Here is a 24,125-nt window from a genome sequence, read left to right as displayed (position 1 = left end):
ACCAGCTTATAGGTAATTCATTAATGGTGATGACATCATCAGAGCGATCACCCTTCACATTCACCTGTTTCAGCTCTTGGACCTCATCCCTCAGGGCGTAAACCACATCCACCAGGCTCCTTGGGGGAAAGAAATAAGATGAAATTCAGCAAAGCAGTTTGATTTCAGGTGACAATGTTTCACGACACACAAACTGGAGCACAAACCCAGTAACTGGGTTACAAATACCGATTTCATGAAGAGCTACAATGGCCAGAAATCTTTTAGTAGTATTTTCTTCATTTTGAAAAAGAACAAAGCCAAAAATATATTTATCCCAGTAACAACTCGGTGTGTGTTCAACTCTGCAAAAAAAACCTGGGTTGTGGTCAATGAAAATGAAAAAGATATTACAATTTGTACAACAATAAAAGATTTCATACGGCAAAGCGACTGATCTTACTTTTCTTCAGCGCCACTTTGTCCATTGCGACTGGGATCCTCCACAAGAACTTTATCCTCTCCGGGAATGATCACGTGAAGCCCCGTTTCCCTCCGCGGTCCTGTTTCACAACAAAGGAGCACTCAACAATCGATGGCACTTGGTTCTGTTCCCCCCCTCATAACATGGCGAGTCACTTCAAGTCACTTTCTCAGACCGCAGTCTGAACTTTATTGGCATCACCCACAGCACCCGGGCCAAGAGAACAAACACTGCAGATGACAGTAGTAGTGTGTTAGTCATGCAGAGAAAAAACAAGAGTCAAAAGATAAGCGGAAGGAAATGAGGCGGTAAGATCTTTCAAAAAAAAAAAATAAATAAATACAAAGCAAACAAAAATACAAGTGCAATCACATACAGTCGTCCAAACATGAAGCCACACACCGAACACAATCAGCTCTGCTGCTCTGTGGAAACAAATCACCAGAATGCCAGAGTCTACCAAATGACAGATTTATTCAAAACTCATCATACAGCGTTTGGGACTTGGGACACTTCAGCAGTGTAGAACAAATACACTGAAGGCGCTGTTTGCAGATAAGACATGGTCACATGTGTGAACTGAATACAACATTAGAGCACGTAGAGGACGGTGCCGGTTAAAGACGGCTCGTCTCTTCACCCGGACCGTCCCACAGTTTGACTTAAGTTTCTTAAACCACAGAATACACCTGTCACAAAGTATAGCACATGATATAAGGACAGTGATATTCTTAGCTCGAATACTCATAGAGAAGGTAGAGTGGATTTTTTTTCTCTTGCTCCAGGACATCTAGTATTTACAGAAAGGGAGACTATGTGCTCTTCATATTTCAAGTCCGCTCTGACAGTATTCTGAGGTGGAACGAGTAGTTCACATAGAAATGTTCCTGTATAACCGCAGTCTCTTGTTTCTTTTGCTTTTTTTTTTTTTTTCTTCTTCTTCTTATTTGGACCATCAATGCTATCAAAACACTGACAGTGAGCATTTACACTACGAATGAGCATTTACTTTACAGTAACACTGAATACTTAGGTCTACCTTTTCAGATTATATCATACACATGTACTGTAGGTAGACGACAAAAAGTACAGAATTTAACATTGTTTATCTCCACCCCCCCACCCAGAACCCAACCCACTCTCCCCTGGCCCATTTTACATGATTGTGCAAAATAATTCAAACACTTCATGTTATAATTTGAGTGTAAAACTTCATACAGAACAATAAATTGTAAAAAAACAACAAAATAAATTTAATTAAAAAAGGAAACATATGATTCTTGAAGGGATCATCTTGTAAACATCGACATATAGAATAAAATATAAATTAAAAAGAAAATACAAAATAATAAATACAATAAAGAAATCATCTAGGAAACAGTTCCAACTGTAACATGGACCAATATATTTTATATTTCACCTCACATTGCTTACTGTAAGAGGATGTCAACCTGTACTTTTAATACCAATACTGGAAAAATACTTCTTCATAAAAATAGTTATTAATGCAAGATAAGTGTGGGGAAGCCTCATAAGCCAGACGAGACGAAGGCAGGCGTGGCTTGTGAGGCCGAAGCATAGGTGCTAGTTTGTTGTGACACAAGGGATGTTTTTCCGAGTGGTGCGATGCTGACCGCTTCAAACTGTGGAGTCAGAGACACATCCCTACCTTGTAACTATTTTAGCTTGTAATTTAGTAGCGCTTGGCTAGTACACTATGTTTGGTTTGTCGGGAGACTTTATTTTGGGAAGAGTCGTCTGAAGGAAAAAGAAAACGTTTTTGATGCAAAACCTGTTCTACAGGCAGAAAACGCTGCCTGGTGTACGAGCAGGCCCGCCGAGGTGGGAAATCATTCAAGACTCACAACAAAATTTGCATTTTTACATAGAAAACAGTGAAATGGTAGTATTTACTCTGTTTTGCCACATAGCGTCAATGGATTTTCTGCATCCAACTGAATACAACTGAGCTCAGAGAACTTGTGTTTGCAGCACTGACAGGACTGAAAATTTAATTAAAAAAAAAAAACTATTACTGAAGGGCAAATCTGAAAATTGTAATCAATTGAGGAGACACCCAATATTCATCGGTATGTTATTGGTACACTGGCTTGTCATCTCCTTGGTAAAAGATTTGACAAGAGAGTGAAGACTATGTGATAATCTCCTCTTTCTGTAGCAGCTACGACAAAAGACAAAAAAAAATAATTAAAAAAAACCTAACCGACTGAATTTCACAAACTATTAAAGCTAGCAAGGCTCTTCTGAGTATTCATCAGCTTTCTGGAGAAGTCGAGCGTCGTTTTGCTCGGAGCTGGCAGTGTGAATGAAACCAGCATTAGTGTGGAAATAAAAGAGAATTTGGATTGAACCATTGCATGTTATCAGACAGCGAGGGCGTCTGTGCCCCAACCTGTGTGTGTGTGTGTGTGTGTGTGTGTGTGTGTGTGTGTGTGTGTGTGTGTGTGTGTGTGTGTGTGTAGTGTGTGTGTGTGTGTGTGTGTGTGTGTGTGTGTGTGTGTGTGTGTGTGTGTGTGTGTGTGTGCTTGTGCAGCGTCTGTGCTATGTTTGAGCATATATACTCTAAAAACACATACTGGAGAGAAGTAGTACATGATAAATAGAATACACTCGTTCCTGAATTACATCTGAATATCAGACAGGAAAAGCTCGGTCCCCCCCCCCCCACCCCCCACCCCCCCATACCCCGGGTCCCCCTTCCCCCGCGCTCCACTCCTAAATCCCTGTCCTCTCAGCTGAGAGTCCAGCACATCTATGGTCGGACAAGGGGAGCCGTCACATTCAAGATAAATTAACAATAATTACTAAACACTTACTGCATGACAACTACAGAAAGAGAGGAGGCACATAAAAGGGAAAAAGGCAAAGGCAACAGGGAGATGCTTAAAACATCCTCAAACAAACCGTCAGAAAATAAATAAACCAAATAAGTTACCAAAAGATGAACAAATACAATAGAAAATAAATAGCTAAATTAAAAAACAAAGAAAACTAGTTCTTTAATACATTGGAGATAAAAGAGGTAAGCGCACTGTACGTTACATTGCAGCACAGCGTGGCAGTACTGTACTTTCTTTAGTTCTGGTGGGAGATGCAGCTCTTGCGCGGCACTGAGCCCATCCTGTAACTGTGAGTGGTCCAGATGGAGTCATAGTCAGAGTCCTCCGACAGGTCGGAGGTCAGTTCTGGCCGCGACACGCTGCTGCGGCGGCCCGGCGAGTCCACGCAGGACTGGTCCACGTCGGCCAGCACGTGGTTGTGCATCAGGTCGGTGCCCTGCCAGGCTGGTCGTGGCGGCGCCAAGCAACCCGCCGAGACGTGAATGCAGAGGAGAGGAAATGGTGGTCGAAAGGAACAACAGTGATGGTGCAAGAGTGGAGGGAGGGGGGGGAGTGGGGGGGGGTGCAACACACATTTCAACAAATGGCAAATCATAAAACCATAATGGACGGGACGATGGAGGAAATCAGAATACAGTAAAGAAAGCAAAAAATAATGAGAGAAGGGAGGAACTCAAGGTAAACCCGAGCGATGCCAACGAGTAAGGAATGGAGGAGAGACAGAAAGGAGAGAAGATACTGTTAGAAGGATCAGTTCAGAATACCCGCCGTAAAGAAAGACGCTGAGCACAAAACACAGATACAGTTACTCCAAAGATCATGAGCTTCAGCACAAACCTCTCTCTCCTCTAGTGTGCAAACGTGTACGAATGAGATTAAACAGTTTCTTACTCGAGTTAAGAGTCTGCCGGGTTTTGGCGCTGGTGCAGTATGCCTCGATGACTTTCAGGATCTGAGCGTCTTCTTCCAGAGCAGCTGTACCTGTGAACAAGGAGAAGAGGGGAAAAATAACTCAACTTACACGCTCAGAAGGGTTGCAGCAACACATTTGGGAGTTGTACAGTAAAGACAAGAATGCAGCATTAAAAAAAAAAAACTTAATTTGATGACGTCACTAATTGATGGCTTTCAACAAAACTGCACATCAGTGGCCCAAAAGAATTGAGAGCTTCCTTCTTAAAGGCAGCTGGTTTCAGTTGGGCTGCATCAACTGCATGTTTGAGAGAATCTGGCAGGTAAAGGTGCAGTTCACTTTTACTGAACGATCAGAATATTAGTATTTTCCTGGTGGTGGCTGTGATAAAAGTGGGCAGGCAGAAACGGAGCGTGAGATTGGAGATTGCTGGAGGGAATGCAGGAGATCTGAGCAGGAAATAGGCTGGGGAGCGTCTATGAAACGGTATGTAAACAGGAAACATCGGAGAAGTTTGGCAAAGTGTCACCTTTAAGCACATCTGTATGTTCAGTTATCTGTATTCAAAAAGGTTAACCAATGTTTTTTATGACCTATAGTTTATCTAATTAAAGTCACGTCTTAATTAATGCAAGTGTCGGAGCAGAAAGAACATTTGTTTGTGTTACACAGTGTTTTGGACGTCACAAGGTAAATGGCCGGTGGACTTTATGTGGGAGAAAACAGGTTTTGACCCCTGAAGCAGGTACACATCTGGATGTTCATGAAATGTGAGTGTGAGTGTACTGGACACGGTACGTTGTGGAAACAAGATGATTAACCATAAATTATGACAGACTTTCATTCATCCGACACACAAAACAATCTGCGCGTCAATTAAGTTTCCTGGTTTAACTTCTCAGGGTCTTAAAGCGTTCCTTGGCTCCTATACCAAGATTTGATCCTTTATTCAAACACGAGTCTTGTAACAGGGCAGGAGGGTCGTTTTCACTTTGTATTACCTAATAATGTCAAGTAGAAACAGACTAGAACAACTATAAAAAAGATAAGATGTAAATAAGATTTGACTTTAAGTCAAACTGAAAAAAGTGATTAGCTATGAAAGTATTGACTTTTCAGTTTCCGTCAGAAAAAGAAACATTTGATCACAGAGACATCCTGGATTTTCTTCTAACATGAGTTATGTGTCTCACACTGTGTGCAAAATGTTTTGAGCTTGAAGGATTTCTAACTTACTCTTCCTCAAGGCAAATTCCTCTTCAGACTGTTTCCTTTCGGGTTTGCGTTTGGGAAGGAGTTTCTTCACACTCTTCGGACTTTTACTGAGATCCTGAATATGAAGGGCATAAAGGAGGAGATGAGGGTCAAAGCTGTTCTCACAAAACATCCACTCACACACAGACTACACGTGCCGGCACCTCTTTATAGCAGAGGGCTGCAGAGGGGCGGAGTGGCGGTGCGGGCCGCAGGCAGCTCAGACTCCAGGGTTTGGGGGTGTTGGGTGGCTCCAGGGGGCCCCACATCATGGTGCTGTGAGAAGTTCCGTGGGAGGAAGGGTGTGGAAGGGTGTGGTAAGTAGGGGCAACTGTCATCGCCCTCCCCTCGGCGTGTCGGGATGGGGTGAGGGGGTGAGAAGGGAGCTGGGGAAAGCAAAACCACAAGGCCGAGTTACTACACAATAAAAGAAAAAAGTGCCTAAATTAAATGAATAGAAGCCTTGTGCATTATTACACAGAAATCAGCCACAACATTATGACCAAATGTGTAGTTCCAGTATCTGCTGGAGCTCCATTCAGCACTGAAAAACTGGCCTTCTTCAACCATGCAGACGGCCTCACTGGTATCATTTCATGTACAAAGCTCCACCATATCTACAGTCTCTTCTCTATAATCACAACGCCGATCGCTGTCGTGTCTCTTTTGGTCGCTCACGTCAGTTTTCTGCAGCAAATGACTGGAATCATCTGCGACAGAACTAAAACTTTATCTGCTCGCCTCTTTCACACAAACCAGACAACCAGTGATGCCGGCAACGAGTCAATGAGTAACGCGTTGCTCTGTTATGACCACCTTTTTGAGTAACGAGTAATCCAACACGTTACCATTTCCAAACCAGTAATCAGATTAACAGATCGCATAGAGCAGGTAGTGCAAATAAGTAAATAGATAAGTAGTGCAACAACAGACGACAAATACATCTCCGGGTAAATAAATACCAGTAAGAGTAAAAATCTGATAATAAAAGCGCGAGTCAGATATAAATACAACAAAGAATGAAGGTCAAAGGTTAAATATGTATATAAATATATTAATATATAAATATGTGTCAGCAGGAGGTCAGCCGGTGATCAGAACTCAGTTTTGGTAAAACTGGTTGTTATTTTTATATTTGAGGTTGGAGGGGCGTGTTGTCGGGGGCTGCTGAAAGTAACTAAAAAGTTACTTGCAATCTAACTTTGTTACTTTTAAAAACAAGTAATCAGTAAAGTAACTAAATTACTTTTTAAAGGAGTGGCTAGTAATCAGTAATTGGATTACTTTGGATTACTGTGGCAACACTGCATACAACCAATAATGAAGGACCACTGCACTTGCTTGTAGCTTGTATCTTTTGTTTCTTAATATATAACTTTATAAAGACTTAAAGGTTGGATGACACTGTGTCATTGGATGCAAGTAGATATTTGTTTTCTCTGTATTTCTTTGTGCTTCATTGTCTCTTGGCCAGCTTGTCACTGTAAATGAGAACTGGTTCTCAATTGACCTACTTGTCAAAATAAAGTGAAATAAAAAAATAATAATAAAAAGAAAACTGTGTTGAATAATTGAGACATGATCTCAAGTGGACCTCTGAAGATTTGCTGGTACTACGATTGAGCAGTAGATCTTTAAATTCCTGTAGGTTTATCCAGCACAGAAGCTTGATTGGAATGAGAGCTGGGAAATTTGACGGCACTCCAAACAGTTTCTGAATTATATGATTTCTCTGAGGCAGTCTGCCGTATCCTGCCGAATTCAGACGACTGCCACCTGGGAGTATGGATTCTACGAAAGGCTGCGCAAGGTCTGAAACAATGCAGCCACTACATGTTTTCCGGCAGCACATTTCACAAACGCGCCACACAGCCTCAGCCAGCTCGACTTTGTCCCGTAAGACATCTGTTTGTTCCCTCCTGCTGTCAAAGACATTCTGTATTATCCACTTTCATAATGTTATGGCTGATCGCTGTATGCAGGCGAGCGCACCACAAAAATCTAACTGTAGCAGAAAACTTGTACAGGCTCTTGGATATGCTTTAAATCCACCTTAAGACAGAAACCTGGATATTTATAACCAGTGGAAATTCACAGCTTTGACAAAGTCTCAGGGACGATGGTTCCTGCTTCTGCAAAACAGCCATCAAAATGCTAAATGGCCACTTGAAAATAAATGCATTCTGGGGACAAATGTTTATTATGCATTTGTATACAGTTCATTAACCTCAATTGTGCATTACAGAAATTGTAGTGGGAGCAAAAGGCCACTTGACAAGGTGGCTTATAGTGATTTCTGATGATTGCTTGACATTATACTGGCCAACCTCTCATAGCATATTGATCACAGCATGGGATAAACAATGCAAATATATATATGTTGTTTTCCTATAGACTGACTGGCGATGAATAGAAAGAAAATTGTCAGCATGTGGGTACATAATGAAGTGTTTCTGACCGTGTGGCAGGGAACAGTGAGCGGCTTGTGGCTGGGCGCCGTGGCGGCCGTGTGTTTGATCTGTCTGGTCAGGTGCTCCACCCAGTCCTGCAGGTCCTGCTGGTTGGTGCACGCCACCTGGAGGCGGTCAAACATGGTGCCTGAAAGGACAGGGCGGATGCTGCTGAACCTGGCACATGTCAAAGACTCGCCTGAACGGCGTGCTCGCGTCACGACCTTACCATTGAGCTCAAATGAGTTTTTATGGGCTTCACAGTCTTCTAGTTTGGTCACGATCATACCAGCCAGAGGCAATTTCCCCTGCAGAGAGAGAGCTCCAAATTAGACACATGAAAAAACACTTCTTCAGTTAAAGACTGGCAAGTGGTGTTAAAGACATTGATTTTCGATTGATTCCCGTGTTACTGACCTGGAATATGAATCCACTCATCCTGGGGCTGGCAGACAACATGAGCAGGACGTGAGGAAAGAGCATGAGGTAGCGCTCATTCTTCTCCTGATAGAGGAGGAAACAAGAAAGAGGAAATATGTGGGGAAGAATGATTTCATATGGAGGTTTGTGCAGATTTTAAACAGATTTGGTAAGATGTGATAAAAGCCCATCAAAATAAAGCAATTTTAAATATTATTAGAGAAAAAGTTCATTGGTGAGAACATATTGGTAAAATCTGTCACATCACAAGCGGGAGTTTAAAAACACCGTCTGGTTCACAGAGTTGTTTCAATACTTCCTAAGAGATGGTCGAACTCTTTCAATCACATTTCAAACACTTCTCAAATGTAGTGCGTTGATCTGTGGTTGAATAAATTAGTTTGTTTTGGTCTGTAGAAATTCTAAAGTAACTAACAACAGGGCTGATGGAGATCCAGAAGCAGAAGACAAAGCACAGCTGTCACAGCAACAGGCATGAAGAGAATCAACAAAAAGATCCAGGAGCTTCGCAGACCGCTTGTCATAAAGTCCCAACACAGAAATACAAAGATAGGACAGTCGATAAGCACCAGTTCTATTTTCACCCACGCAACTCAAGTTGTTCACAAGCTGTAGTGTAGAATGTGAATTATTTTCTTGGACCACATTTCCAAATGATGAATAATCATGATTAATCCATGGCTCCCCTGTGGATAACATGATTAAATCTTTAATTGTTAGTTTCTATTATTAGCCAGAAAAGCACTGAGACACACTAGTTAGAGCAGTGAGGCAGCGGCACAAACAGTCTACTGTCCAGGCAAACAGAAAAGGTTCGTTTTCCACATAGGTTTTATTCTAATAGTACAAGTTTTATTTGTTTTAGAGATATTACACAAACCAAATTAATACAAGTCGTCGAAGAGTTTCTATTTGTCATAAAAACACAGTTCCTCGATAATTAACAAATTCATAGTTATCACAAATTAACTTTCAAAAAGTTTCTGTTTTAAGTTTTATGACTGAAAATATATCAGCACACATCAGTAATAACCGTTAACTTCAAAATAGTATTCTAGTTTTCTCAGATGCATCCAAAAGCTCAAGGCTCAACGGGAAAGAAGGGATCGCACTTTAAACACATTTTCATCTGAATCTGCAAAGGTTTGATTGGCAGGAACTATAAAAAAGGTGACATTCCCACAGTACGAGGAATTGTTTGTCGCCATTAGAGGGTCAATCATTTTGAATCAAACTTTAAGTGGCTGATCATTAATGGGACAAACTAGGTGTTCAGCACCATATTCTGCTGTGTAATGAAGTGAAGAGACTGAAGCAAATAACTGTGAGTCAGCACTTTCAGGCTTTGCGTTTATTTCTAACTTGTAACCAAATTATTATGAATCTCTGATACAAATTTAACCAAAGTTTACTGATGGATGTTCATTGCTGCATTAACAGTAGAAATATAGAACATTTTTAAGATCTGTGTGAGTGTGTTTAGAGGACTGGTAGTATTTTGTAAGAAGTGGTGCGTGTACCTCTGACACGTGGCTCTGGACTAAGACCTGGCTCATGTAGATGACCGAGCCCAGAGTCTTGATGTCGTCTCCTTCCCACAGCCGGATGGACTCGGTGAGAATCTGCAGCTCCAGCTCCTTGCGCTTGCGTACCTCCTGGCACTGCGCCTGCCGTGACGGGAACCGACAGACAACAGCTTCAAGAGCGGCTTTCAATTCAATTTCCCGTATATAAATCTGGTTATGTGATGTGCCTGACTCGAAAGGAAGTGTGAACAGCTTACAGAAAGATTTTTGAAAGTCGCCATGCACTTCTGAATGTCTGGCCTGTCGGGATGATTCTCCTGGATGGATAGAAACATGTTGCTCATTAAAACACGCTGCGCAGCACGAGCTTTGACGTTTGTGCATCAACACATACCTCCATGTGCCTTTCCAGCTCTTTGAGTAAGGTGGGGTATTTGTCCAGTCTCATGAAAGGTTTACTGAGGCCCGTGGTCAGGGTGAGGATCCCCGGTGTGACTGCCCCGCGGCCCTCCATGAACTCCCCCAATACTTCACTGCAGGAGGATGGGAAACGAGACTTTGCTTACAACGCCGTTATTAACACTCCCTTTACATTTATGGAGAAGAAACTAGACGCGGAGGACTTTTAAATCCTTTGGGTACACACCACAGCAGACCTCGTTTGGATTACACACATCTCAGGTAAAAAGGCCCAAACTCGCCTCCTTCATCGCCGGCTGAATCATTTGTAAAGCTTCAAAAAGCAGTGAGAGTTTCTTCAGCCTCCTCTTAGACATTTAAACCGGCAAAATAATTAAAAAGTCAAGCGAGACCCTTGACATCACCTGAAGGATATACAGATTTACAGAACCTCGTCATACACACTAAAAAACAGCTTTTAACCAACAAGCAGCCAAACTTAATACGTCCTCGGACTGAAGTGCAACAAGCCCTAAAGTCTTGGTTTTCTTGAAAAGATATTTTAGTTGTCTGCACATTGTTTTGTGTTTTACTTGTATATCTTCTATTCTGTGTTCGTTTTAAATAGCTGCCACACAGTATCTCATTGTTTCTTCGAAGCAATAACAATAAATAACATTTCCAATCGGCCCTATACAACTTTATTCAAACAAAATCACCAATATAATGCAGGCAATTAACTCTTAGCCAATAAAACTGTCACACACATATGGAAGCAGCTAATAAATTCATTGTCGATTTCTCTGCAGAGTATTTTCTTTTCAACTTACTTCAGCTTTATAGAAGAGCAGACAACACACTGCTGTATTCAAGTGTTCCACAATTATTAGTGCAGAATTTAGTTTTTCCCAAATTTTTAGTCACAATTACGAATTAAAAAATAAATCTATGAAGTGGGCAAGTTATGTTGACAAACTGCAATCTTAAATAATAACACCATAGCCGAAACCTAATTTGGAACAGATTTGTTGCAGTTTAATCAAGAATTTATAAAATACCGGATTACAAAAAAATATATAATACTATATATATAAATGAAAACATTTTAATTAAAATCTACATTTTGTTATGAAACTTTTCTTCAACACGTCTCCCTGTAACTGGACACTGTGTGGACTTTCTCGCTTGTCAGCCAGACAAGAAAACAACACCTCCGACAAACCACAGCGAGCAGGGCCCCCTGCACTGCTGTGTACTTGGCCCGTCCTCGGTTCACCTGGCCGACCCGGGACGACCCCAGACAGATCCACTCCAACCACAATATTGTGTGTCTGAAGATGCAGATGAGGCGGGTTTGATCAAAAACAGAAATGATAGACGTCTTCACCCGGGAAGTGGAGGAACTACCTCCCAAACATGGAGAAAACTAAGGAGATGAGTAGTGATTTAGGAAAAGGCGGCTGCATCCATAGACAGCGGATTATTAATGTCAACACTATTAACAAAAACTGGAAAATCATCGTCACAACTCTCATTGTAGAAGCTGAGAAAACAGCTAAGATATACAAAGATCTATAAACAAAGAAGAGAGCAGCCCTAAAATCTTCATCAGCTTGACCGACACTGCGGCCAGCGAGAGATCTCGCCTCCTCTTAAATTCACAAATGGCGGTCAAAGTCATTAAGCGTTAAGACATTTCTCAATCGATTTGTTGTGTTAATGCAGAAGAAGCCGTGTGGTGAAGCGGGTGATGGTCACATGGAAAAGAGAAAGAAGTCCTGTGGATGTGGGACAGAGCCGGTGTTTCAGACGGACTTGTTTCTGTGGTAACAGCTGACTGTCTACCAACAGTGCCTGTGGTTGATCGCAGCTATTCACAGCAGAAGTAAGAGACGAAAGAGAGACACATAATACTACTACGAGATGTTAGTAGTATTTATAAGTTGTTCTACAGTATTCATGCAAAGATTATTTTTCCGCCCACCACAGGCAGTCTTAAAGAACTTTACTTTGACACGTACATTTACCCCGTCATTCATACACCAATGGCAACGGCTGCCATTCTCTGGACACTCCAGTGCAGCCCTTTGTTTTAGGAATTGGTTCATGAAGATTTGGTTCATTTAATAAAGCCATTTCTCTCGATGTCACCTGGAGTAAGTATTTAGATCATCCTCCTCCTGTGCTCTTTTTAACACTGACAATTAAACAATACCACATTCTAGTGCAATCACCACATAACCAATAACTATAACTGGAACAACAACTATACACCCGGTCTCCATCCAAACTTCCCATCATAAAGTGTCTATAGTACAAATACTTGCTTCTATTTTCATGTAACCAGTTGCCATGACTTCTTATCAAGATGAATATCAAACCAACGTACCTGTGCTGGGTGAGGACATTTACTGCAGAGGGATGGTTGGAGCAGTAGCCAATATAGAGAGCTTTCATCTGTGGCATCAGGTTGAGGAAGAAGCCACCCACCCTTTGTTGGGTTTCTGGAAGTCTAAAGAAAAGCAAAAAGATATTTGAGTAAATTTTCTGATCTCAAGAGAACAAACTGGTTATTTGTGTATTTGCCACAAGCTAAAAACGTTATAAAATACAGAAATACACTATCATGTGCAGCATTTGGTCTTAATCAATATCCCTGCAGTACATGCAGTTTAACACTAGAGGTCTCTGCTCATTCTGAGGCAGTGAGGATGATGCTGCAGTGTGGCTGTTGTGTGCAGGATGAGACTAACTTGGTGCACTCCTCTAGCGATTGAACGAGCATCTGCTGGAAGGTGCTGATCTCCTCCAGGTTTCCCAGAATGAGAGCTACGTCCGAGCAGCTCAGTCTGCAGGACAGCGAGAAGAAACAGCAAAATGGTGACGACACAATCAGCACATAGAAATCAGATTAATCAAGATTGATGTGACAGAACAATCCCAGAAGCACAGCCTGCTTTACTGGCTGGGATCTATAAATGGGTCATACTTGTCAATGTTCTGAAGAGGTCGCAGATAGTTCGTCAGGAGATTCTGAAGATCCTTGGAATATTCTGTCTCGGTTTCTAAAATGTTCTGTAACACCTAAAATAAAAATAAAAAGAGAAAAGCTGTTGCAATAGATGTGCTGCTATAGATCAAATGACAGTATTCTATACAAGTTAGTGTGAAAATCTGGATCAAACTATTAATTATTAAGTGAAAAGGTGATTTTAAACTGTACACATGGATCCCATGTTTGAGGAATCAAATTGGCACTGATAAACCACTACGTTCATTCACCTTTCTTTAAATTAGGCTGCAATTTATTACTGTTTATATAGGTTGATGTCAGGAAGTTGGGATTTTCTTGTTAAAATGTGCTGTGCAAATAAAACTGCCTTGCATTACTGTGACTAATGATGACATTCACAAATAAGAGTGTCTCCATAATAAAAACATTATTAGCAAATCATAACCAAGAAGACAGCTCCTCTCAAGGGGACAACACAGGAAAGATAAACAATGGTGATGATATCTTTGCCCGCGACTTCAAATCTGTGGTCTTCTATTGGAAAGTGAGACAGCTTTGCAGGGCAGCCTGAGATTCACAACCTCTGCCTCCCTGTAGCGCACAGTGTGACTGCTGCTACAAGCTGCAGCTTCTAATAACCAGTAGAAGAGCAGCGGGGTGTGACAGGGCAATCAACACAACACCAGTGGTGCATCAAAACAACAGTTTACATTACAAGGGAGGTAAACATGCTGGACCACATCCACATTCCCCATCTGCATCAATATCAAGCTTTGTTCCTGCACAAAGGTGCTACTAAAGCTTTGGTTGTTGATCTCCTGAAGCACCGGCAGCGTGCATTAGATGATTATGTGGATATTCTTACGTACTGAAGAAGACTGGGGTAGATGGCAACAGTCTGAAATCCATGTCACATAATGTAGCAGGCGTTAATCTAATATCGCTGCTGAAACGGCAGAGATGATTTATAGTTATGAAAGCATAGATGCAGACTTGCTCTCCTACCAAGTTGTAGTACGTCTTGCTGATTGCTGACGTGTCGAAGCCTTTTGGGGGGCTCTTGAGGGTCCCAGACTTGGGGGACACTTGTTTGTCTGCGGACAGAAAAAAGAACAAGCGAGTTAGAGTACAGAAAAGTGCTTCAAGCAACAAGAAACTCTGGACTGATGTACGTCCATCAGATGGTCAGTAATTTGAACTGGACCATCTGATTCGTACACAATCTTCTCTCCAAACAGACAATGTGCTAATGATTCCTGAAGAATCTAATCACAAAAACTAATATTTTAGCAACATTTCTGACTCATTCTAGAAATAATATGAGAAGCACACAAGTCTCTCAACAGCTTGATTCAACAAATATAGTGTCTGAGTCATACAGACAAACAACTCCCAACAACAACCACATCTTTGACTCAGTACATCCAATATAAATAGAGACAAACAGTAATCATGGTACTTACCCGAGCCTTTGATCTCACGCACATAGTTGCTTGGAAACCAGCCGGCCCTGCCATTGAGCATCCCCTCCCACCAGCCGCCCTCCTCCTGGCGCGTCACGCCGATGATGTCCCCCTTGTTGAAGGTGAGCTCATCCTCGTTGGTCTGCTGGAAGTTGAAACGTGCCTTCACCAGCAGCTGCTGTCCACTGTTCTCGGACATGTCCTGATGGACGGGGGGGAAGAAGCAAACCGGCTTTTTTGAAGCATCAATCAACAGTTCTTACATATTTAAGACTCTGTCTCTACGGCAACAAGGCTCCTAAAAGAGTTGTTATCAATATTATGCATTTGCAAATGTGGCAAATTAAGTTTTCGTCTTCATCTGTTTGACTTTTCATGCATTGTTTCATTAAAAAAACTATACCTACGTAAACAAGGCTGCATCGATTAGTGACAGGAAATGTCTCTTGTCATTGCTGATGCATATTAACAATGGGCCTTCATGCTCTTTCCTATAGCGTTTTAACAAACCTGAGTTGAGGTGTAATCAAAATAACAGAAAATACTACACATGGGTGTGCAGCCTGTAGCCTTCACTATATAATTTACTGGCATGAAAACATGGAAACAGTGACTAAGCATTGAAAAAAAAAAAAATCAATGTACTAATTCACTGAAGTAACTACTTCAAGTTATTATTGATTATTCATGCCACACCTCCCAGACACTTAATCACCAAAAAGAAAAGCTCTGAATGCATACACCAGTACTTTTTTTTTGATTTGATAATGTATGGCAGGTGGTAAGTGTTCAGATTTCATGGTGTGGTTGGTTCATATCCACTGTGACGACCTTACCAGACTCCGAAACTGGTTCTGCAGCAGCTTGGAGGATCGGCCCAGCGAAGCCTGCGAGGACAGAGACTCAAACGACTTGATGCGAAGAGCCGAGGAGTGCCGGGCGCACACCGAATCACTGCCCACGCCGATATCTGAACACAAGAGAGCAGAATATAAATACACCAGACCTGGTAGCTGGAGTCAGCACCCACACACTCATCACTACCTGCCTGTATAACAATAAGAAAAAGAAAACACTCACATGTGTCATGATTCTACAGACAAACATACATTTTTTTATTTTTTATTTTTTACTGACCTGCTGTCACTTTATTCAAAGCAACAAGGCTGCTCAGCACCTTTGAAAAGTTCAGTCCCAGCAGCAGGTCGCTGGCCTCAAACGGCTGTGGAGGAGAGCCAGGAGAGCGAGAGCGTCAGTGCCAGAAAGTCATTGATTAATTCATTTCCCATTTAGACCGGATCGCTAATTCCAGCACAGCAGAACTGTGTCATCAGTCGGCCGCGGTGCCTGTGCTGAGGAGTTAATCGATAACTCCTGTCATCTCTGACAGCCGTAATGGGAAAAACACACAACCTCAGCAGACAGCGAGATATAAGCAGCGGCTACAGACGACACTATTCATTTCTTGGATGACAAGCATTACAAATGGTACTGGAAGAACCCGGCTCCGCTTTCTGCTTTATCAAAACCAGTGAGACAGAGAGAGAGAGAGAGAGAGAGAGAGAGAGAGAGAGAGAGAGAGAGAGAGAGAGAGAGAGAGAGAGAGAGAGAGAGAGATACACATATACATACATTCACCAATTAACCTCAACATACAAGGAAACCAGAGTACCCAGAGAAAATCAAACACATACAGACCGAGGTAGAACATGTAAACTCCCCACACGGTCACACACACACACATGAATAATGGATTTATACGCTGAAGGGCCAACAGTACTAACCCTTAAAGCACCGTGCAGCCAGACCATTGCAGATGTAAAGCAAGAAGCCTTACATTGGGTGTTTTCATCAAACCAACATGCAGAGAATTTACTTTCAACAAGTACGGGACAACAGTTATTTATAATTTACTCACTAAAGTTGTTGTAGTTCAAGTTCTAAAATTTGAAAAAAAATAAAATTAAAAAAAAGTGACTAGAAAGTTACATTTCCCATGACAGAGTTCTATGATCCTTCATAAACCTGAAGATATTCAACTCACATCAAAACAACAGGGACGAGTGAAACCTGAGTGGTTTGTTGATTTTTCTTAATCACTGATGGAAAAAATATATATCCAGAATTTAAGCACAAATTACTTGCTGGACGTGCTTTACCGTCATTCATTAACATCACTTCCATGTTATTGGACCATGAAGGGAAATTGGGAGTACCCGGAGAACCCCCCCCCCCCCCCCCCATCAAGAGAGACAACGTGTAAACTCAACATAGAAAGCCCTCGAGTTAGACACTGAATCTGCGGGACCTTGACGGCTGTGACACGGGGCCTTTCACCTCTACAGACCCTGACTTTAATATAAATACAGAAAGATAAAGAACTGATGGTCTCTTGTGTCCAACAGGCAGAAATCGCTTCAGAGAAAAGTCATAAAAAACTACAAATCTGTTATGTTGGTGATGTTATTTTAGTACTTTGAAAGAATGTTTTATAGTTACTTCTGCTGAACCAAAGCTGCTTTTTTTTAAAGACATATCTTTTTTCAAGTGAAGTGAAGGATGTCTACATTCATTTGTCTAATATAGAAAAGTTAGCAGGTAACTTATTTAACCAAATAATGGTCAAAACTGAAAAAGCACACGTGCACATATTAAGTTACTTATAAATATGCATGATTGATTGTAATCCAGCCAAGCGTCGGTACAGATACAGACGACACCGTATCACAACATATCACAAGAAGTGATTCATCACGTATGCAGATTATAATCAGGCTGATTAATTTTCTCCTGCTCGCCTGATCAACTCACCAAGTAAATATAGCAGCACTAATTATGTAGAGCTTTTTCCATGATGTCCTATGAAAGTACTTTCAGTGTTGTTAATGAAATAAACGCTGCATGTGATGACTGTTGAATATAAGTGCTTCGTTTATTATTAAAAAAAATGAATTATGTGATGAAACGTGGTGAAAGTGTAGAAGTGTGTGTGTGTGTGTGTGTGTGTGTGTGTGTGTGTGTGTGTGTGTGTGTGTGTGTGTGTGTGTGTGTGTGTGTGTGTGTGTGTGTGTGTGACCTATGATTGAAAGGGGACCTGAACTGGATGTTCCCTATAATCCCTTTAATTCTACGACCCGCAGTTTGATGAAACATTTCAGAAAAAATTGAAAGGTGAAGAAACTAAACAATGACTAGAACAAATAGTTAAAACCAAACTTCAATAAGTAGGTACGAAATCCTGTGTAAGCACTGCAGATAGAAATCACAAACGACATTCAAGCTCGTACTGTTGGTGCCATGACCAAAATTGTTGACGATTATAAAAGAATAATAATCCTAGTTTGTCCCTCAGCTGCAGCTGAATAGTAAAAGCCGTCTGTATCACCATGACTCTCGTTGGCCTGCCAGCGACTGTATCGCCGTCTCTCTTCCTGAGCAACTAACGACGTCGAGTGGCTAGTTACTCTCGCTTCAGTTACTTTGAGGATGAGTGGCTGTGAGATATGAGTCGCTTCCATCTTCCGCTCTGATTGCAGATGTGTCCTCTGGGCGATAAGCCAGTGAACGTCTTCCAGAGAGAGTGTGTGCCTGGAAATCAGTCTGACTCTCCTCGGTGAAGCATTCAGGTGGAAGCACTTTCTTCCCCATCCATGGAGAATATTCCAAGTAGAGCCCACTATCAGTATTTGCTCCTAACTTTTTTCTTCCCGCCACTATGTGCGGCGAGCGCGAGCTCCTCCTCCATCCTCAAGTCATATTAACACTGACACATGGTGAGTACCAGGCATTAAAGATTCAGGTGTGAACGTAATGACTGACGGCGCAAGCTTGGACTTGTCTGCTGGCGCCTCACAGCATCGCAGTGGAGCAGAGATCCTCAGAGCAGGTTGAGACAATAACACAACACCCCTCTGTGACTCAACACGCTACAACTGTGCAACAAATCACTCCCACACTGTTATGATCAACGAAACGAGCGTGTAGCGGCACGGGGTACCACAACAAACTGCCCCGTAAACACCAGTTAAAAGAGATGTGGTGACATGATAGACATCAGCGTGTGAGATTACTCAAGAATTCCTCCACATCGTTAATGCACTGCAGGATTGTATAAAACTGTATGGGTACGTCCTCGACACAAGTGTAATTACTAATATATACACTATGAAATAATCCAACATGTAAAATGTGGAGAACACCAAGCTGAGCTTCACTTCTATGTTTTTCCATCCACCTGACCTTACCCTCCGACGTCGTTCTCTTTATTCCTCTCTATTTTAAAACAATAGCCTTAAACAGGCAGCCGGGGCAGCCAATCAATCTTCTGTAGGGCAAAGCAGTGAAATATTCTTCCCTGGCCAAGTTAGTCACCTGACCACACTGCAGCCGATCATGTGTTTCAGTTACTGAAGACAAAAAGCCTCGTAAAGCGAGCCTGACGACGGGTTGGCAAATCTGATTAGAGAAATCAGCCTGAGAGGAATGATGTGTCCTGCTCTGGTGATTATGGGTGATAAACAAAAGCTGCTGATGTCTGTGTGAAGCTAATGCACCATCGCTGAAATCAACTGATATAAATATATATATATATATATATATATATATATATATATATATATATATATCTTATTGAAGCATTCACCTCCATTGGGGGGTAAAGATCTATTTTCCTATCAATTATTTTCCCGGCTTGTCATCTGGTATACGAGATATCTTCAAACTGAAATAGTGTCTGATCAATATTTCCCGTGATAAATTTGTCACACATCATTTCTTGACGGACAAAGATCTTCGTTTTACTGCCGAGTAGGGAAAGGGAACGCCTCATGTAGGGCATTTGGCCAAAACAACGACAACATAGAGTGGCAAATCAATTCTGTATAGTTCAGGTTCGTCATTTATCGACGCTGTGACGCGGCATAAAAGTAGATTAAAAGAATTAAGCTGAACACTATTTACAGTGACACTGCTGCAGATGGATGTGATCAAGAAAATATTCCCACCTCTGGATTAAAGGTATGCTGCTTTTGCTCTCAAGATTTAGACTACTTTTTTATATTTTCCATGTTGCTTGAGGACATTCAAACAGCAGAGCAAATAAACCTCTCGTTAAATAAATTAAACAGCTTGGCTTTATTTTGATTATTACTCTTCAGTTTCACCCATTAGCCCTGACAGATGGAGCTGTAATTAATCCCAGGATGGATGTGGTGTGAGGTTACTATTCCGGTGGGACCTGAGGGGTCATGGGAATTGGGAAAGGCAACGATCACTTCCTGTGGTCAAAGCCATTAGAGGTTAAAAGGTCAGGAACTGCAGCTGCCTGAGTTTCAGACAGTCTGCAGCACCTCAACTTAACTAAACATGCAATCCAGAAAATACGGGCCAGTTCTCTCTGTGCTTTACATATAAGCGGCCCTTCGCTCTAATCGGCTGTCCTGACTTCCCGGGGTCAGAGCCAGCAGTGCTCAGAGCTCTGGAGCAGATCCATCGTCGCTCCACAGATGGCGAGCAGTGGAACTGCCATGTCCCAAATTACTGTAATCCTGCTTTGGCCAGTTCACCCAAATAAAGTCAGTCGCATATATTTGATCACAGCCTTCCAGGGGAGAACCAAACATGGTGTAACGGAGAGAAATGACAGGGTGACAGTGTGTAGTCCAAAACATTCAGCTGGTAGCGAGGCATCAAGGAGTGGATAGGGTGAGAGAAACCGGGGATTATTGCCACAACATCGTCCGTGTAGTCAGCCAAAACAAACGGAGATCTTCCCCAGTCCAATAACAATGCATGTCTTCTGCTTTCCCTGTATGTGGCTGCTGAATGGCATGTTTCACATGCTCCATACGACACTGCTGTGTGTCCGGCCAGCGCCACCTCTCGCCCAGTCTCTCTGCAGGGAGAAGCTCAAACACTGAGCTGCATTGTCACAGTGGGAAGGTTCAATGACCCCTCTATGCACTGCCCAACACTCGGCCACAGACAACACTCTGTCCTTAATTTTCTCCGGATTACAGGGATGTTCTCATTAACCAGACCTCCAAATACTCCTATAAAGAAATGAACAGGGAATCCCTCACTCTGGAAACATGTTTGGACCCTTCACCTCACAGCCATAAGGCAGTAACTATCATGTTAAGACCAAACCTGCTTACGTAACAGTTGTCCTGTATCTTAGTAGCTGCAGTGGCGATTTGATTCAGGTGATCTGAGGAGGTGGACACAATAGAGTCCCGCATGAGCCCGAGGACAAAAGCATAGCCATGATGAGGACGCCCAAAACACGATCCAGCCGTTCTTTCAACATCGCTGTTACTCAGACGAGACACGGTCAGTGTGGATGGTGGTGATAAAGCAAACGTATCGCCCCAGAGCGGTCAGGCGAGGCTCTCCGAGCCGAGCGATGGGTGATTGTTCTCGGCTGCTAATTCCCTCCTCCTCCTCCTCCTCCTCTTCCTCCCCTCCTTCTGTCAGGGGCTCGTCCGTCCCACTCCATGGACGCATTGTCTATTGTGCCCCTCCGAACATGCAAACTGCACGTCTCAAACCGCCCCGTAGCACAAACCCTGTCCTAAAAACACCCGAAATGTGTGCTTAAAGAGTGCTTACCTCGACGCGAAACGATGTGGAGCCCTTGAGAAACTCCTTTATGTTGCTCAAGCACTCGGCGTCGTTCTTCGGGTCCGGGTAAATCTGCACAGACGGAAACGTTGGTTAGAAAGAAAACTTCCACTTCACGCTCCTCTTTTCTCCCATTGGGCTCGCGAATGCGGCGGCCGTGCGAGACTTTGATGGGGTCTTTAAAAAAACGAATCTTCTCCTTCTGCTTCGACGCGCATTATGGGCGCGAGAGAGAGCGCGGATTGGGCCCGAGTCGCTCCGGACGCAGGACGCAGGACGCAGGACGCACAGAGCGGCGCGCAGCGGGGAAGTGCAAGAAGCTGCCTGGAGGAGCTGTGGGTCGGGGGAAATGACGTATATAAACAGGGATCCCCCCCCACTGATCAGCACACAATTTGCACGGACAAACAATATTACATCGACTGGAAAACAGCCCGGCTTTCACTTTATAAGTACAATATCCGAAAGAAGGTCAAAGAAGTACATTTCACAATTCTCCAACACATTATTTTCTACAAAACAAGAAGGCGCCAAATATTAATTCTGATGCTTCTTTCTGCAGTCAAGCCTTCTACAAACATTCTTGACTGACCTGGAATATCACTTCCTCCAATAATGCTTGCTCCCTGGCTTTTAACTCCGTTTATTTTTTTATTGAAAATCCTCCACAATAGAATAGAATAGAATAGAATAGAATAGAATAGAATAGAATAGAATAGAATAGAATAACTTAAATGGCATTACATGTCTCCTATAATAAAATTACGGGTGCTGCTTAATTTGTGCATCAATATAAAAAGTGGAGAAATTGTACACACAATGTAAATATACAAATATAAAGTGTAAAAGAGGTGAACTCCTGATCTCAAGTCCGCTTCTCTGGCCTCTGGGGCTTCACGAGAACCTCCCTCAAATTATATCAGGACCAATACAAAGTTGATAAAGTCTAACTATTTATAAAAAAAAATTTTTTACATATTGGCTGAAATCACATCTTCTAATCTAGGGGTGTCAAACGTTTGGCAAAGCTGGTGTTAAATGCTTACAGGATGGCCAATTCTGATCACTTATATTGATGAAAAAACAAAAACAACAAAAGAATCTCAACTGAAATTTGTCTGGTGGAAGTTAAAGCTTTGCAGCATGATCAAATCTGATGACTTGTAACAGGTTTATTTCTTCAACAAAAACCACAATTGCCCTAATTTGTTTATTTAATTTTTTGTCCTCTGCACCTTTTTCAGGCTAATTCCATCCATAAAAACAGCCACAGTGACTCACGAAAACACTCAGGGACATCTTAACACTTTCCAATGCAAATTACTCAACAACAATGAGCAAACGTGACACTTGTAGAAAAACAGGTAAGCAAACACGGCTCAACAATCGGTATTCCAAAACAGCTGATCAAGATTTTTTTTCCCTTTTATTTTTTTATCAATGAAATGATCAACACTTGTTAAAAGCTGTTCAAATTCAATCTTGGCGTACTCTGCCTGTGGCTATAGTCTGTTGGGATCAGCTCCAGGACCCTGCAACACTGCGTTGGATTAAGCAGAATAGAAGATGAGATAGATGTATAATCTGATGAGAATCTGACGGAGAATTGCAGATTTTTTTCCGAACAGAATTCAAGGCTGCTGATATTAGGTGTCATATAACTGTTAGTGTGAACGAATAAGGGATGTACTTATAATGCAACAGAACGAAAGGCAAAACTTCTGTCATTTATATGTATTATTATAAATATTCACTATTATACTGGTCCGGAGCAATTCAATTCAAACTTTACCAAAATAAACTTCACACTGCAGTTCCCAACTTTACAGTCCTAATGAAGACACTCAATGTCCACCTGATAAACAGGAATATCAGTTTCTAACTGAACAAGAGCATTGCAACTGAAGACGTCACATAGGTAGAGCACATTTTACTCTGAATTATCTCTCTAAATATATAAAGGAAGTGTCTTCGTTTTGTCTTGAATACACGACAGAAAAGGTGATCTAACTCACTTAACTCACATTTCTGGTCTTAACGTCTTATTTGAAACACAAAAACAGAATGAAAATGGAGATCGACATTGACCTGGTTTTTCTCTTTCCGATCCTTCTAGATTAACTGTTTGTATTTATTTATTTTTCAAACTATTTAATGTCATTTATAATGATATTTTTGTGCCAGGAACAATATTCTTTAGCTTGTACAAAGAATGCTTCTGGATTATGGGAGAGTGGAATTCAGACCTGCACAGTCGTCAGAAAAGGTTAAAGATTCTTCTTCTTTTAACTATTGCTTACAGATATACATGTACATTAGACGTTTGGCTCTCTGGACATTTTTTCCAAACTATTCTGGCCTGGACTTTTACTGAGCAACTTTAACAGCCTGAGTTACTTTCGACATCCATTGTCTAGTGGTGCAATAACTACAATAATCTATAAGAACGTATTTACTATGTAAAATACATCCACCCCCATACTCTGTACATGTCCACACTTATAGGCACCGTGTGCGTATTCTTCTGTTATATTGTATTTTTATCTGCTTTTTTTAGTTCCTGCTATGTGTGCTTCTTTCTCTGTACTATTCTGCTGTACCACTGCAAATTTCTCCACATGCGAGATAAATAAAGGGATATCTTATCTTATCTTATCTTATCTTATGACATGTACTTCAATGTATTGTGCTTCAACGCCGTCTAGCCTCGACAGGAGGTTC

General features: G+C 41.8%; 1 protein-coding gene across 1 annotated transcript in view; it reads right to left on the bottom strand.

Annotated features, from left to right (window-relative positions):
• arhgef7a (Rho guanine nucleotide exchange factor (GEF) 7a) overlaps positions 1-24,125 on the bottom strand; it is a 30,382-nt gene that overhangs the window by 2,670 nt on the left and 3,587 nt on the right. Inside the window, exons 3-21 of the mRNA XM_080478744.1 lie at positions 21,393-21,476; positions 15,921-16,005; positions 15,620-15,753; positions 14,784-14,985; positions 14,326-14,414; positions 13,297-13,391; positions 13,061-13,156; positions 12,697-12,819; positions 10,303-10,441; positions 10,166-10,225; positions 9,903-10,049; positions 8,359-8,445; positions 8,171-8,249; positions 7,950-8,089; positions 5,656-5,877; positions 5,474-5,567; positions 4,216-4,305; positions 443-542; positions 65-119 (exon numbers count right to left, since the gene is read on the bottom strand). Coding sequence (XP_080334870.1) covers positions 65-119; positions 443-542; positions 4,216-4,305; positions 5,474-5,567; positions 5,656-5,877; positions 7,950-8,089; positions 8,171-8,249; positions 8,359-8,445; positions 9,903-10,049; positions 10,166-10,225; positions 10,303-10,441; positions 12,697-12,819; positions 13,061-13,156; positions 13,297-13,391; positions 14,326-14,414; positions 14,784-14,985; positions 15,620-15,753; positions 15,921-16,005; positions 21,393-21,476 — 2,121 coding nt within the window. The remainder of the gene's footprint in view (positions 1-64; positions 120-442; positions 543-4,215; positions 4,306-5,473; positions 5,568-5,655; positions 5,878-7,949; positions 8,090-8,170; positions 8,250-8,358; positions 8,446-9,902; positions 10,050-10,165; positions 10,226-10,302; positions 10,442-12,696; positions 12,820-13,060; positions 13,157-13,296; positions 13,392-14,325; positions 14,415-14,783; positions 14,986-15,619; positions 15,754-15,920; positions 16,006-21,392; positions 21,477-24,125) is intronic.

This window comes from Lipophrys pholis (genome assembly GCF_963383615.2).
Source record: "Lipophrys pholis genome assembly, chromosome: 13".
NCBI lineage: Eukaryota > Metazoa > Chordata > Actinopteri > Blenniiformes > Blenniidae > Lipophrys > Lipophrys pholis.
Note: the sequence above shows the minus strand (reverse complement) of the source record. Positions and strands in the feature narration are given on the sequence as shown.